General features: G+C 33.0%; 1 protein-coding gene and 1 long non-coding RNA gene across 2 annotated transcripts in view; one reads left to right on the top strand and one right to left on the bottom strand.

The window, feature by feature from the left end:
- Abcd3 (ATP-binding cassette, sub-family D (ALD), member 3) overlaps window positions 1-13,227 on the top strand; it is a 79,215-nt gene that overhangs the window by 23,528 nt on the left and 42,460 nt on the right. The window contains exons 2-4 of the mRNA XM_005384998.2: window positions 1,028-1,064; window positions 7,831-7,929; window positions 11,645-11,733. Coding sequence (XP_005385055.1) covers window positions 1,028-1,064; window positions 7,831-7,929; window positions 11,645-11,733 — 225 coding nt within the window. The remainder of the gene's footprint in view (window positions 1-1,027; window positions 1,065-7,830; window positions 7,930-11,644; window positions 11,734-13,227) is intronic.
- Window positions 1,923-11,688, bottom strand: LOC106148557. Its single transcript, XR_001234118.1, has 3 exons — window positions 11,626-11,688; window positions 7,575-7,765; window positions 1,923-2,148 (listed from the first exon to the last, which is right to left on the bottom strand). It is a non-coding gene; the product is annotated as an uncharacterized LOC106148557 (long non-coding RNA).

Raw genomic sequence — 13,227 nt, 5'->3', positions numbered from 1 at the left:
TGGTTGGCTGAAATCTTATTAGGTCTGTATCACAGTTGGAGTTCTGTCTAAACTTGCCTTCTGTGCCTTCCATTCACTGGTGTTGATTTCTAATATACCTTTTATACACTAAACACCCTGTCATCTCAACTGCAGAGAAGCAATATGCAGAAGCTCCTGACATCATGGAACTAGTTTACTGGAAGGAAATATATATCAAACAAGAAATTTAAAATGGGATGAATGTTATATAGAAGAATAGAGTGTCATGGTAGTATATTATAAAAAGGATCTACATCCTGTTAAATAGCATTGTGTAGGAAAGTAGCCTAGATTAATAGTCAGCATGAACCGCAGGCTCTGTTAGGACAGTTTTCTTATATGTAATATGGGAATGACGCATTCCTTTAGGAGACTAGCTGGGATTGCCCATGTAACTGGGGAAAGATACCCACCACCAACTGAGAGGACCTGATGTACAATTTTCTAGCTTTGGTTTGTATCAGTTTGCTAATGTGCCATGGACCAAAGAAGTTCACATGGCTGAACTTTGATTCAAGGATAGAGAAATAGACCTACCCCTTCCTGTGAAAGTATTTATAAAATAAGTGTATATGTCTGTGCATTTAGAACACACATGTATAAAACAATGTCTGTTACATAATAATAATAGTTAACATTTACTGATCATTTTCTGTAAATAATACTTAGTACAGGTTGAGTATCTCTAATCTGAAAATCTGAAATTTTAAATGTTCTGAAATCAATCTTTTTGAGCACCCTGGATTTTTGGGATTAGGGATATTCTACCAGTAAAGTATATGCAAATATTTGAATATCTGAAACACTTTTGTTTTTAAACTTTTCAGATCAGGAAAACTCACCCTGTAAAGAGGTAGTTGAACATGATAGTGAACATGTTCTAGCTCAGTAGGGTATTAAAAAAAATCCGTTTGGAGAAATGTGTCATATTTTTTGACATCTTAGAGTAATATTAATGATAACACTTTGCAAATAAAGTAAAGCTCTCTCTTTTTTTCTTCTGCAGTAAGAAAAGTGGAAAACCACCATTACAGAACAATGAGGTAAAATTTTAAATCATGTCTTTTTTGGGGTATCATGCATTTACTTGGTTTTTAGTTTTGAAGTAGAATAAAATAGAGTTAGAAGAGAACTTAATATCACTTCTAATCTGCTGTATATTGTAGAAATTTCTTTCTGAAATATGAGTTCTGACAGGTGTCTTAGTATTTGCTTGAATCTACTTATTGAGTGGAGAGTACTGTTTTAAAGGAATCATAACTGTTTTAGCCCAGGATCAATTAATTTCCCTTATCTAGCTTCCCAGTAATTAACTCTCTGTTAAGTCATCTATAACAACACAAGGCAAGAGTATTCTTTCTTGTCTAATAGACGTACATTTGAGGATAGTTGTCTCTTCTAAATGTTTTGCCTCCTTTGCTAAGCAGCCTTTAATCCTTTGACTATTTCTCATGTGTCTTGGTTTTTTATCTTTTTTCAGTTCTGCATGCATTCCTCTGGACTTACATTAGTTTCTCTAGACGTTGTGCTTAGAATAGAACATAGTTGTCCTGAGATTTAACTAGCATGAAATTTGTTTGCACTGTGACATTCCTTGATATGAATGCTACTGTATTACTAAAATTCAACTTAAATTGTTTTTACTTATTTAGCTATAACTGTTGTTTACATTAAGTAAAGTTTTGATAAACTAATCTTCAGGTGAATAGCTCTGTTGATACCCTATGTTTTGTATTCATCAGTTGATGTGTTTTTTAAGTAGCAGCTTCACTGAAATACCATTTGTGTACTATAATATTCACCACTTAAGTGTATAAATCATTAGTTAATATAATAATCCATTTTGGTGTATACATCAGTAGTTATTAGTATATTAACAATGGATAGCTCTTACCACTGTCTTAATTTTCAAAGATTTTATCAACAGTAAAGTCTGTTACCCAATAGCAATCAGTTCTCATCACCTCTTCCTCCAACCTTTGGGAGCCACCACTCTCTCTGTTGGTTGCCTGTTCTTGATATTTTACATAAATAGAATCATATAATACATGGTCAGCTTGATCTTTCCAAGGTTTATCCGGGTTGTATCAATATTTGCGTTAGCTTTCTGTTGCTGTGACAAAATACCTGTTTTAAAGAAAGAAAGGATTTATTGTGGCTCATGATTTCAAAGGTTCTCATCTATGGTCACTTGGCTCTGTTGCTTCTGGACTTTGATGAGGGAGCATGTCATGTTGGGAGGCAGGTGGTGTAGAAAGCAGTTCACTTTATGCTAGATGGGGAAGGAGAAGAAGAAAGGACCCAGTGTGCTACTTCCTCCAACTGGAACCCACCTCCTAAAGTTTATACCACCTCTCAATAACACTGTCAACTTGTGAATCTTTCAGTGGATAAATCCACTGATGAGGTTAGAGACCTCAGGATCCAAACCTTTCTGAAGACCCACATGTGAGCACTGCTGTATGGGGAACCAACTCTTCAACACATATGCTTTTGGGGGACATTTCAAATATAAACTATAACAGTATTCTATTCTTTTTTTGCTGAATCATATTAGGTTGGATTAGTATCACATTGTATTTATCCGTCTATCAGTTGAGGGACATTTAGGTTGTCTCCAAATTTTTTGGCTGTTATGAATAATGCTGCTATAAGCACTTATATACCAGTTTTTGGGTGGATGTATGGTTTCATTCCTCTTGGGTATTTATCTTGGAGTAGAATTACTACTCCAAGTTGATTTCTTTCAAATGCTAACTTATCCCTGTCAATTTATTAGATTCAACTATACTATTCATGTAATTTTTAAATGCAGTTCTCACATTTCACTAGTGTGTTAAGTACAAAGTGTTGGGCCAGGGGTATATAATCCAGTGGCATGGCACCCGCCTAGCAAGCGTAAGGTCCTGGGTTTGATTCCTCGTTCAAAAAAAAAAAAAAGAAAAACCAGCTTTCAGTCTGTTTAATGTCAGATGTGTTGAGTGTTTCTTGAAATCAAAGTATACACTGTTATCTACAAGTTTAATTTGGCTTCTCTTTCTTCCTCAGAGCCATCTCTTAATTATTGTGGGTTTTTTTTATTGTTTTTATGGTTTAGTCAACTGACAGTGTTCAACTGTAGCAAAATTTAGTTCTTATTTCTCTGTTAAGGCCACTATATAAGAAACGCTAACATTCTTGATTAATTTATTAATTCATTATTGTCAAATTTTCAGCAAATATTTATTGAGCCTATTTTATATGCCTGGTGTTGTTCTTGGCTCAAGACATATGGCATTTATAAAAATTAGTCCATACTCTTACGGAGTTCACATTGTACATCTCAGCTAATGTGCTAATACAATATCTTTAAAAAAGGAGAAAATTGGAATAGTAAACCATGACTTACTTTTAGTAAACTCATGCTGGCTTCTAGTGATTTAGTGTCTCTTAAGTTTTTCCAACCTTCCATATTAGTGTTTAGTCTCTGAATATCCTGGAGATTGACATCAAAATGTTTGTTCTTTAGTTTCCATAATCTCTCACTCCCAGTGTTTGAAAAATGGGACAAGATATGATTAAATCCAGTCTTCTGGCATATTTCCACCACTATGATTTCTCATTTCTAAGTTATATCAGAGTAATCAGACCTTAGTTTTCTTAATTGTGTCTACAGACTGTGTGTCATCATACCTGTAAGTTCTAAGACTGATAGATTCATTCCATTTATGTTACATTCCTTATTTTTCTGTATGATTTTGTTTTAGCATATACTTATCTGCAGGTTGTATAGTATGGGGAAGATAAATTGAAGTTGGATTCAGTGATTGCCAATAAAAAAGATACAAGATGTATATTGATACCACATTTGTAAAATTGGTGAAGTACACTTATGCATGTGCATATACACATATATAGCAAAATGAAATTTGGTAGGATATGTATTAAATAGTAACAGTTTTTACCTCCAGATGGTATGGGGTTTTTGTTTTTTAGATTTTTTCTAATTTTTCAACAGAGAAAGCAATTGAAAAGGATTTTTTTTCATTGAAAAATATTTTATAGTCTTTGAGATGGTGGTAGGGAGAGATAATTTTTATAAGACATGAGATTTAAGAAGTAAAGGTCTTAATTAGAGAGTTAGAAGATAAGCCAGACAGGTAAGCTTAAATACTCCTGCATGGTTTCTCACATATATAATGAGGAGAGGGGAAGAGAGAGAGAGAGAGAGAGAGAGAGAGAGAACATGCAAATGAGAGAGCAAAATACAAGATAAATAGGAAGTAGGGTGAAGTCCAAATAATTTCCCAAATTATCTATTGCATTGTTTCAAAAAATTTTAATATACTGTATATGCTTGTTTCATATATGTTACTAGTTTCTCTTAGTTCCTTGAAGAGAAAGTCTGTTCATTTCTTCTTTGTAAGTTTTTTTTTTTTTTGTCTGTGACTTGTACCTGAAGTAACAGTTTGGCCTTTCTTATAAGAGTATGGTGCGCAGTGTACTAACTACCGTTACTCTCTATTTTGTTATGAAATTGTTTATTTTTTCATAGGAATAAGAAGAGTGCTTTTTATATTTTATTTCTGTTTGTATTACATTATGCTAAATGTGAAAATAACATTTAAAAAGAAAATAATATGGTTTATTTAAAAATACTCATTTAATTTTGATGTGACACACATGCTATAAAACCTAAGATGTATAAATGCTATGCTCAGTTTGGTATTAAGCATTCCTATGTATATTCTTACATTTTTGGATAAGTATTTTTATATTTTTGGATAGTATAAGTAGAAGTATTATACATTTAGAAGTTTTATAAATTCACTTATAAAATGAATTGTATACATCATTATGTTTTCTTCCAGCATAATGCTTTTTAGATCTGTCCGTGTTGATATTGATAGCTAGAGTTCTAGTTAACTTAACTACCATGTAGTATTCTGTTATATGAATATAAGCTTCTTTTTACAATGTAATTTTTATGGAATAAATTTAATATTATTTAATATTGATGCAATTTAGGTTGTTTTAAATTTTACAGTAACATAGAGTGCATTCCTTTTTCTGCTAAGCATAGCATATATGCAGAAATATCTGCTATTTTTAGAGTAAGTTCCTAAAAATAAATTTGCTGTATTATTTTACTGTATAGTCTACATTTTCATAGATAGTTCATGATAGCTGTATGTCTATACTTTTCCTACAGTATACAGGAATTCTTACACTCTTTGTCAGCACCATGTCACTTTTTGTTATTTTAAACATGTCTTTTTCAATTCATGATAGTTTATCTTATTTTTCTAAGTTGATTGATATGTCAATAGAAACTTCTCATTGCTCTTAAACTTTGTTGCCTCTTTTTTCCTGGTTTTATTATTGTGTACTAACTTAAATTCTTAATGTTCTTTGTCTAATTTTTTTGCCTTTTGTATAATTTCCATGTTAAACTAGTGTCACCAAAATATTTTTAAAGTTAAAAAAATATTGGGAAAGTGGACTGGGTGTGTAGCACAGTGGCAGAGTGCTTGCTTGTGTGTACAAGACTGTGGGTTCAATCCAAGGCACTATACAAAGAAGAAAAAGGTCTAAATATTGGCAACGGTAGAGATTGGAAAAGTCAATTTTGAATTTAACATGAATTCTTAAGAAAGGATAGTAGTGTTAGGAAATGTGCTGTCTCTCTAGGTATGCTATTCTTATTTTGATTGGTCTCAGGTATGAATTTTATTATGTATCAAGAATATTGTAGACTTTGCTGTCTCTTCTCAGAATCAGTTTTTCTAAGCCAACCCTTCAGTCCCGGTGTTTCTTTGCAGAAAATGCTAGAATGACTTTTGGAAGAATATAGTTCCCCTTCATGGACTGAATTATAATGAAAATCGAGTTAGCTTTCAGGCAATTTAAAAAGAGGAACTAGTGGCAGCTGAATAGAGTCACAGGAAGAACTGTATACCTAATTAGCTGCTACAACTTTAAAATGCTTTAGTGTTATTCTCATAATTTATTTTTTAACCTTCCCAATTGTTTGTGCTGCATCATTTCTTGAGAGCAGCTAGAACTTGGTAGTTCTCTGTTTAAAGCAGAAGGTGGTCATTTCACCTCAGAAATATGTGACACACAGTTAAAACTAAGGATGGAGAAATGTAGTGAGTTCAGGATCTGTTAATGATATGTGTAAACTACAGTGGTAAGGGGCTGGTGGCAGGAAGGAAAACTTGACAGTAGAAGTTTAATCTTTTTTTTTTTTTTAAGATGCGGGCCGTTTATTGCCTACTCTTTATTCTTTTTTTCCTATATTTTCTGATTGTGTGTTCTTTTTTTTTTTTTTTGTACCAGGAATCAAACTCAAGACCTTGTGCTTGCTGGGCAGGCACCGTGCCACTGAGCTATATCACTGGCCCTGCTATATTTTCTTAGCCTGGGAAAATAAAAGGATATTTTAGGTTGAAGTTACAAAATTTGGCTTGAAGAGAATAGGCTAGTGCAACAGAGTAGACTGGATGGGCCTTTTAGTCTTTTCTGTTACTGGTATATCCTTGTCATTTGGAATAACACTTTGGATGAAGTAAATATTTGTTGAAGGCATGCATGTGTGAATGAAGGAGAGCAGGCCCCATAACTCAGCAGAATGTGATTTGCAACCTTCTCTGAAAGACCTGAAATCCTGAATCTCTGTACCAGCAGTTACAGGGTGGGCTGATTCTTAACTAGGTAGCTCTTTCTGTCTAACGCTGTAAATCGTGCTTCCAAACATCTTTTCTTGGTCTATGTTTCTGAACCATACTCAGTGCCTACTTAGTAGGATTTAATATATAAAGCAGTGACATACAGAAAGTAATTTATTCTAATTCAGGATTAAAATTACTTAGTTCATCATGTTAGATATTAATTTAGTTAAAGCATATTTATACTGAAGTTTTAAGTTTCTCAATATTTGTTAAGAGCATAGTCATTAATCAGGTAAGTGTGTCTGGTTTCTGGAGTCAAGAAAAGGCTAAGCAGGCAACAGAGTTCTGAAGCTTCTTGCCTTTTCCGAGAAGCACTTAAGTAGCCTCTCCAGCAGGTTGTTGATGTCACTTTTTCCTTATGTTTACGAATAGTTTTGTACTTACATTTTCAAAGACCTAATGAACATAAAGAAATCTCTGAAAGGAGATAAGGTTATCCTAAATCCATTTAGAGTGGGAATAAATCCTTAATCCTTTCTGTGGCATCAAGGCTCTGTGTTGTTTTTTTTTACCTTCTCTCATTGTTCTTTTGCGGTAGCCCTTTGCTGTGACATATGCACATTAGTTTTATTCTCAGCATTGGGGTTTTGTGCCTGGTGTTCCTTATTCTTCACTCCCTCAATTCCCTCTCCTCCCAGATAATATTGTGACTTCACTTTATTTATGCCTTATTTTACAAAGTCTTCTCTTAATCAGGAAGTGAGTAGTGAAAGACAACATTAATAAGTACTGACTGTTCCTTAGCTGTCTTTTTTATTTCGTCTACTACTATGCCTTTCTTATAACTCCATCCACTCTGGCCATTTTTTTGCCCCTGAAGCATCTTACACATGTGCTCACCTTGTTATTTTAGACATGCTATTTCTTCTGCTTGTGGGTTTTTCTCCCAGATGCTTATGTGGTTCCAGAACTTCTCACTTCCTTATTTAGTTGCTAGCATCTTATTTTCTTGGAAGTGTGTTTGAATATGAAGGGCAGTGAAAGTCTGTTCTTTAAATGCAGTACTCATCTTAGTAGCTGTCTGTATCAACCTAGATGAAACATAGTTCTTAATCTTGTCATAACAATCTTAAAAAGACTTTTTTTTTAACTATAGAAAGAAGGAAAAAAAGAGCGAGCTGTGGTGGACAAGGTGTTTTTATCAAGGCTTATGCGGATTCTCAAAATCTTGATCCCCAGAACATTTTGTAAAGAGGTAAGTCTTACGAGATTATAATTTTAAGTGTTCAACTTTCAAGATTCATGAGATCAGAAAAACAAATCTTAACACTTTGGTTATACTAAAAGGTCAAATGTTTCCTGTATATTTGTCTCTAACTTATTACCTGTCATGAAAGCACTTTTGTTCAGTACCAGTTCTTACGTAGTTTTCTCCTATTAAGAAGATAGTATTTCATTCTGTTTTATGTGAAATACTAGATTGTTACAATGCACCGTCCTTAAATGTTACTTTATTATAAATACTGTCAGTTGGGGCTGGGGATTTAGCTCAGTGGCAAAGTGCCTGCCTGGCAAGTGCAAGGTCGTGAGTTCGGTTCCTGATACCAGAGAAAAACCAAAAAAAAAAAAAAAAAAAAAAAATACTGTCAGTTAAAAAAGACAAACATTTTTATTACATTGAAATGTTACTAAGCCACACTGGGCCAAGTGTAGTGGTGCATGTCTGTAAACCCAGCACTTGGGAGGCTGAGAAAGGGTCATTGTGAGTTTGAGGCCAGCCTGGACTATATAACAAGAACTTGTCACAAAAAAGCAAACAACAACAACAACAAAAATTACACATTGTTATGGATATGTTTGAGGGTTGCTTCTTTATATTTGATTAAACATATTTTTAAGATTCCCAAAATGGTATCCTATTTCTAAATATTTTCAGAAAGTAAGCAGGTTGTAGAAATTAAATTTATTATTATTTACCCTTTCATGGAGATTATTTTTAACATTGTTTGATAAATATTTTTAATGATTACTAAAATGATGCTGTGTCCTCTGTCTTTACTCACTTCAGCATTCAGTAATGTTGGCTTTGACTCTTCCTGCTCTCCTGCCTCATCCTTTTCACTGGGATTTGGTATTTTTCCTCCTGTTCGTACATGGATATTACGGTGTTCTTTCATTACTCTTACTTCTGGGATCTCTTTTTTAAAATGCTTTCCTAAAACATAATGTTCTCTATTCAAATTTTAAAAAGACCTTACAGTCTACTAATATCAATTCTAGAATAAAATGTTCCAGGAGCACTGAATTTCTTAATATGAAACAACCCACATTTCTCCATCACATAGGACTTGGTCCGCTTGTCTTCACTTCAGCATCATGTTGAGAAACACTAAACAAAAATGTAATAACATTTGTTTTTGCCTACTTAGAGGTAATAGTTGCTCCTTAAATTAAAAATTGGAAAATGCTGATTAGATGCTGATTTTCTTTTTGGTACCTATCAACTTCCCATTGACTTTAGTGTACAGTCTTCTGATGTGTGGATATATATCTTGATAAAAGGAGATCACACTCACACTTTTAAAATATGCTCCTTTCGTTAATTTTTAAAATTTTCTTTCTAGTACCCTTCAGTTTCTCACAAATTAGTCTCTCCATTTATGTGCTACTATTCTCACTACAGTTTACCTGGATTATTACGTCTTACTTAATCCTTTTGTTTCTCTCCTTGTCCAATTATTCTTTTTGCTAAAATCTTAATAAAAACAATTGGCTTCTTTTTTCTTATATGGTGGGTCATAACCTGACTTTGACTTGTTTTTCAATATTACGTACTTCGAAGATTCTTTAATGATCAGTCCCTATGCTCATTTGCAAAATTTTATCTGTGGCATCCTGCCTCTATACCAGCCAGAAATGGCATAACTCATATTATCTTCTTTGTGAAGGTTTCCTATCCCTTTTCAGGGGTAATGTTTTTTTCTACAACCTATCTGGTTGTAGAAAATGGAAGCTTCTCTGGAAGGATAATGTATTACCTGCTTAATTGGTTAGCAACTCAAAGCTCATTTTAACTGTTGCAGGGGTTCACTGCATGTAAAATGAATGTGAGGCATTGAAAGGTCCCCAAGAGCTAGAAAGAGAGGTAGTGGAGGCTAACTTGACCAGCCTTCCAGTTTTGTCTACATTTAGCCAGGCCATAGTCATTTATGCACCATCTTTGAGGGATCTAAAAATATGAGTTTAACCCCAGCTCAAGAAAGCAAAATAAACTTTCTTAGAAATCACAGAAGATAGGAGATGGAGTTAGAGAAGTGAAAATATAGCATATAAATGTATGAAAGTTCATACCCACCAGAGGTGAAGCATGAGTTGCCTACATCAGTGTACCTCGTTAGTTTCTGATGCATGGGACAACTTAATAATGGGAAGAGTGTTGCTTCTAAAATACCCTTGGTATAAAGGCATTTCAGAACTGTCAGTTCTTAGTTCGCCAGATTTTGCTCTAACAAGATGAGCCAAGAATATAAAATGAAGGGGAAAATCAATTTTCTTTACTGTCATACCTCAGTGATTAATTTAGTATTGAGACTGTATTTAAGGTCTGAATTAAAAGTTCAGTTACCGTTAAACTAATATGGACAATTAGCATTCATTAAAGTCAACAGGTTCTTCTGTTTCCCAGGTGAGTCCCCAACTTGGGGATGATGGGATAGTGTAGGAAGATGGTGTTTTTCTTGATAACTAACTGGCAAACATTGTCGCAGCATATGTCTTCTTATGGCTCCATGTAATACTGCTATTCTTATGGCTTTGTCTTGTTTTTTTTTACTGAAAGAGCTATCTTTCCAGGATCTTCATCATTTAAAAAACTATTTTTGTATATTATATTTGTGTAAAACAAATTGCACAAGTACTAGATGCTGGTATCTCTCACTTCAATAACTTTGAATGTAGTATACAACAAATGTACCCTATCCCTCCAATCAGTCCCTTTCCCCTGACTTTAGCCTTTATGCTACTCTCATATTCTTCCAATTTAGAAAATGTAAGATCAGTTTTGAATGTGTATATTGGGAGGGGGAGAAGAGAGTGGCAGGTTTTTATCTCACATGGAGATAACTGACTCCTAGCTAGTCACCCAGTTGCTCATCTCTCCCTCTTTGTAATCTGCATTCCATAGCATTGCTTAAGTAACATTCTCAAAACAGCACTTTTAACATTTTCTTTTACCTAGTAGAAGTTTACAGTAATTTTATATTTTCTGAACTCCACTGGATGTATATCATAAGGGATTAGTCTTTTTTTTTCCCATTAAGTCTTTCAGTTTTCTTAACCCATAATCTTCATTCTTTATTTTTTTTGGTCTATGCGACGTATTTCTAATGCCTTAGCTGTCTTTGTTACTCCAGATCTTCTCATCCCATCACTTACATGAAGATATACAATTACACATAGTTGACCTGAAGATTGTTTTCTTGTTATTTTTTATGAGTAAGTCTTACTTTAATAGCTCAGTTGGAAGCTCTTATGAAGGACAGGTTCACTACTAGAAATTTTCAAACAAACGGAACTAAATTTGTCCTACTTGGGGAATAAAAGATACACTTTAATATTTGTTAGTTGTTTATATAGCAACCATTATTTTTCCCTGTTAAAATTGTATGTTTAAAAAAACAGAAAATTTCAAGATAATATTAGTTATAGTTCTAGCTTTTTTCATTGTCTGTTTCTATGAAGGCAAATCATTTAATCTTTCTAAGATTCACTTTTGAATTATAGATGAGAAAGATAATGATCTATAAGGCCTTTTTCATTTATAATTTTAAATTTTTATTAAACTATACTTTAAAATTGCTTATAGGTGAGATGTAGGCTAGTTTTGAAATTTAAAATCAAACATCTTTATCAAGTAATATCTCTTTAACTTTCTAAACTGCATTTAACTTACTACATTTGCTTTATTTTAGACAGGATACTTGATACTTATTGCTGTTATGCTGGTATCTCGAACATATTGTGATGTTTGGATGATTCAAAATGGGACACTCATTGAAAGGTTTGATCCATTCACTTCCTCCTGTGTGTATAAAATGCAAATTTATTTCATAGAGTGTTGTCCTTATAAGCAAAAAGTAGATTCTGAATTAGGTAAAGGACACTTAAGTGATGTGTTTGTTCATTTAGTTAAGAAAATATTTATTGCTAGTTTCCCATGTCTCTATCAGGCACCATGCTACTTGATAATGGGATGTGTGTGTGTACAGCAGTGAACAGGAGAAATTTTGTACCAAGCCTTACTGAGCTGAGAGTTTATGAACAATTGGAGATATGTAACCAAAAATTAAAATGCAGTGTAACCAATGGTATAATTGGGATTTAAGAGTAACCAAGTTGGAGATCTGAAATTAGTAAGATAATTTGGAGGAAAATATCAAAACATTTCTGTGAATTACACTGAACACATTTACTAGAAAAAATTTTTAGACCAACCTTTGTGCTTCTGAAGTTGTGCTTTTTATATTTTCTCGTTACAGTTTTTCTATATGTTATTAATCACTGCATTTGATAATTTTCAATTTAAAGCTCTACAAATGTCAAGTGGAATACCATAGGTTATTGTAACCATTCACTTTTTATCTGTTAATAAAGAAGTTATTATTGGCCAATTTGCATGTCAGAGTAAAAATTTTTTCCTGTGGACTGGGGGTTAGCCTAGAGTCAGGACATTTGCCTAGCATTCCATGAAGACATTCATGTCCATTCATGTGATTTGTAAAAATTTTTTCCTTTTGTGATTTTAAATGCCTTGTCTTTTGATAACAATAAAATCTCCTTGATTATAATACTTGTAAAAATACACAAGTTGTGTCCATTGTAAACAATATCATAGTACATATCAATATAAAATCAGTCATATGTTAATTACAAGGAATCCCATATAGTAACAGTATACAAATTAATTTTTAAAAATTTCCCCCTTCTATTCAGGTGTTATGATTTCATACTTTTATAATCCAAAAGTATAATAATAATTTCTGTAAGCCAAGGATTTTCACCTTTGATTGTATAGATCATAGTTACAGTTTTCTCAAATACTTCGTAACCTGCAAAGAAAAGACATTGCCGAGAAAAGGTGGTGCATTAACTTAATCGGTGATGATGAGCAAGTAGACAGTTACGTAGAATTAGTCAGTTGGTAATTCTACTAGATAGTCAATGTAGTATGATACTTAATTTTAAAATTTTATAGTTAAATTTAATTAATTATGAATTTAATTATAAAATTTTAGTATTTTTCATGTTTTGACAAATTGTTTAAAGTTCTTTGAACATTATTTTGAATTTCTTCAAACTTATAAAAATGTTGCAAGAATAGTACAAGGAACTTCCTTATGCTCCTAACCATATTCACCACTTTTTGTAAAGTAGTTATTTTAAGGTTGTGAGCATTCTCCTAAGTAAATATTTTTGAGCCTGTGCTATATATGAGATCTTTGATATTTGTTATTAGATACTAGTATTTAATATTTGGCCAAACTGAAAGTTGTAA

This window comes from Chinchilla lanigera, unplaced genomic scaffold (genome assembly GCF_000276665.1).
Source record: "Chinchilla lanigera isolate Chin_1 unplaced genomic scaffold, ChiLan1.0 scaffold00022, whole genome shotgun sequence".
In the NCBI taxonomy this organism is placed as follows: domain Eukaryota; kingdom Metazoa; phylum Chordata; class Mammalia; order Rodentia; family Chinchillidae; genus Chinchilla; species Chinchilla lanigera.
Note: the sequence above shows the minus strand (reverse complement) of the source record. Positions and strands in the feature narration are given on the sequence as shown.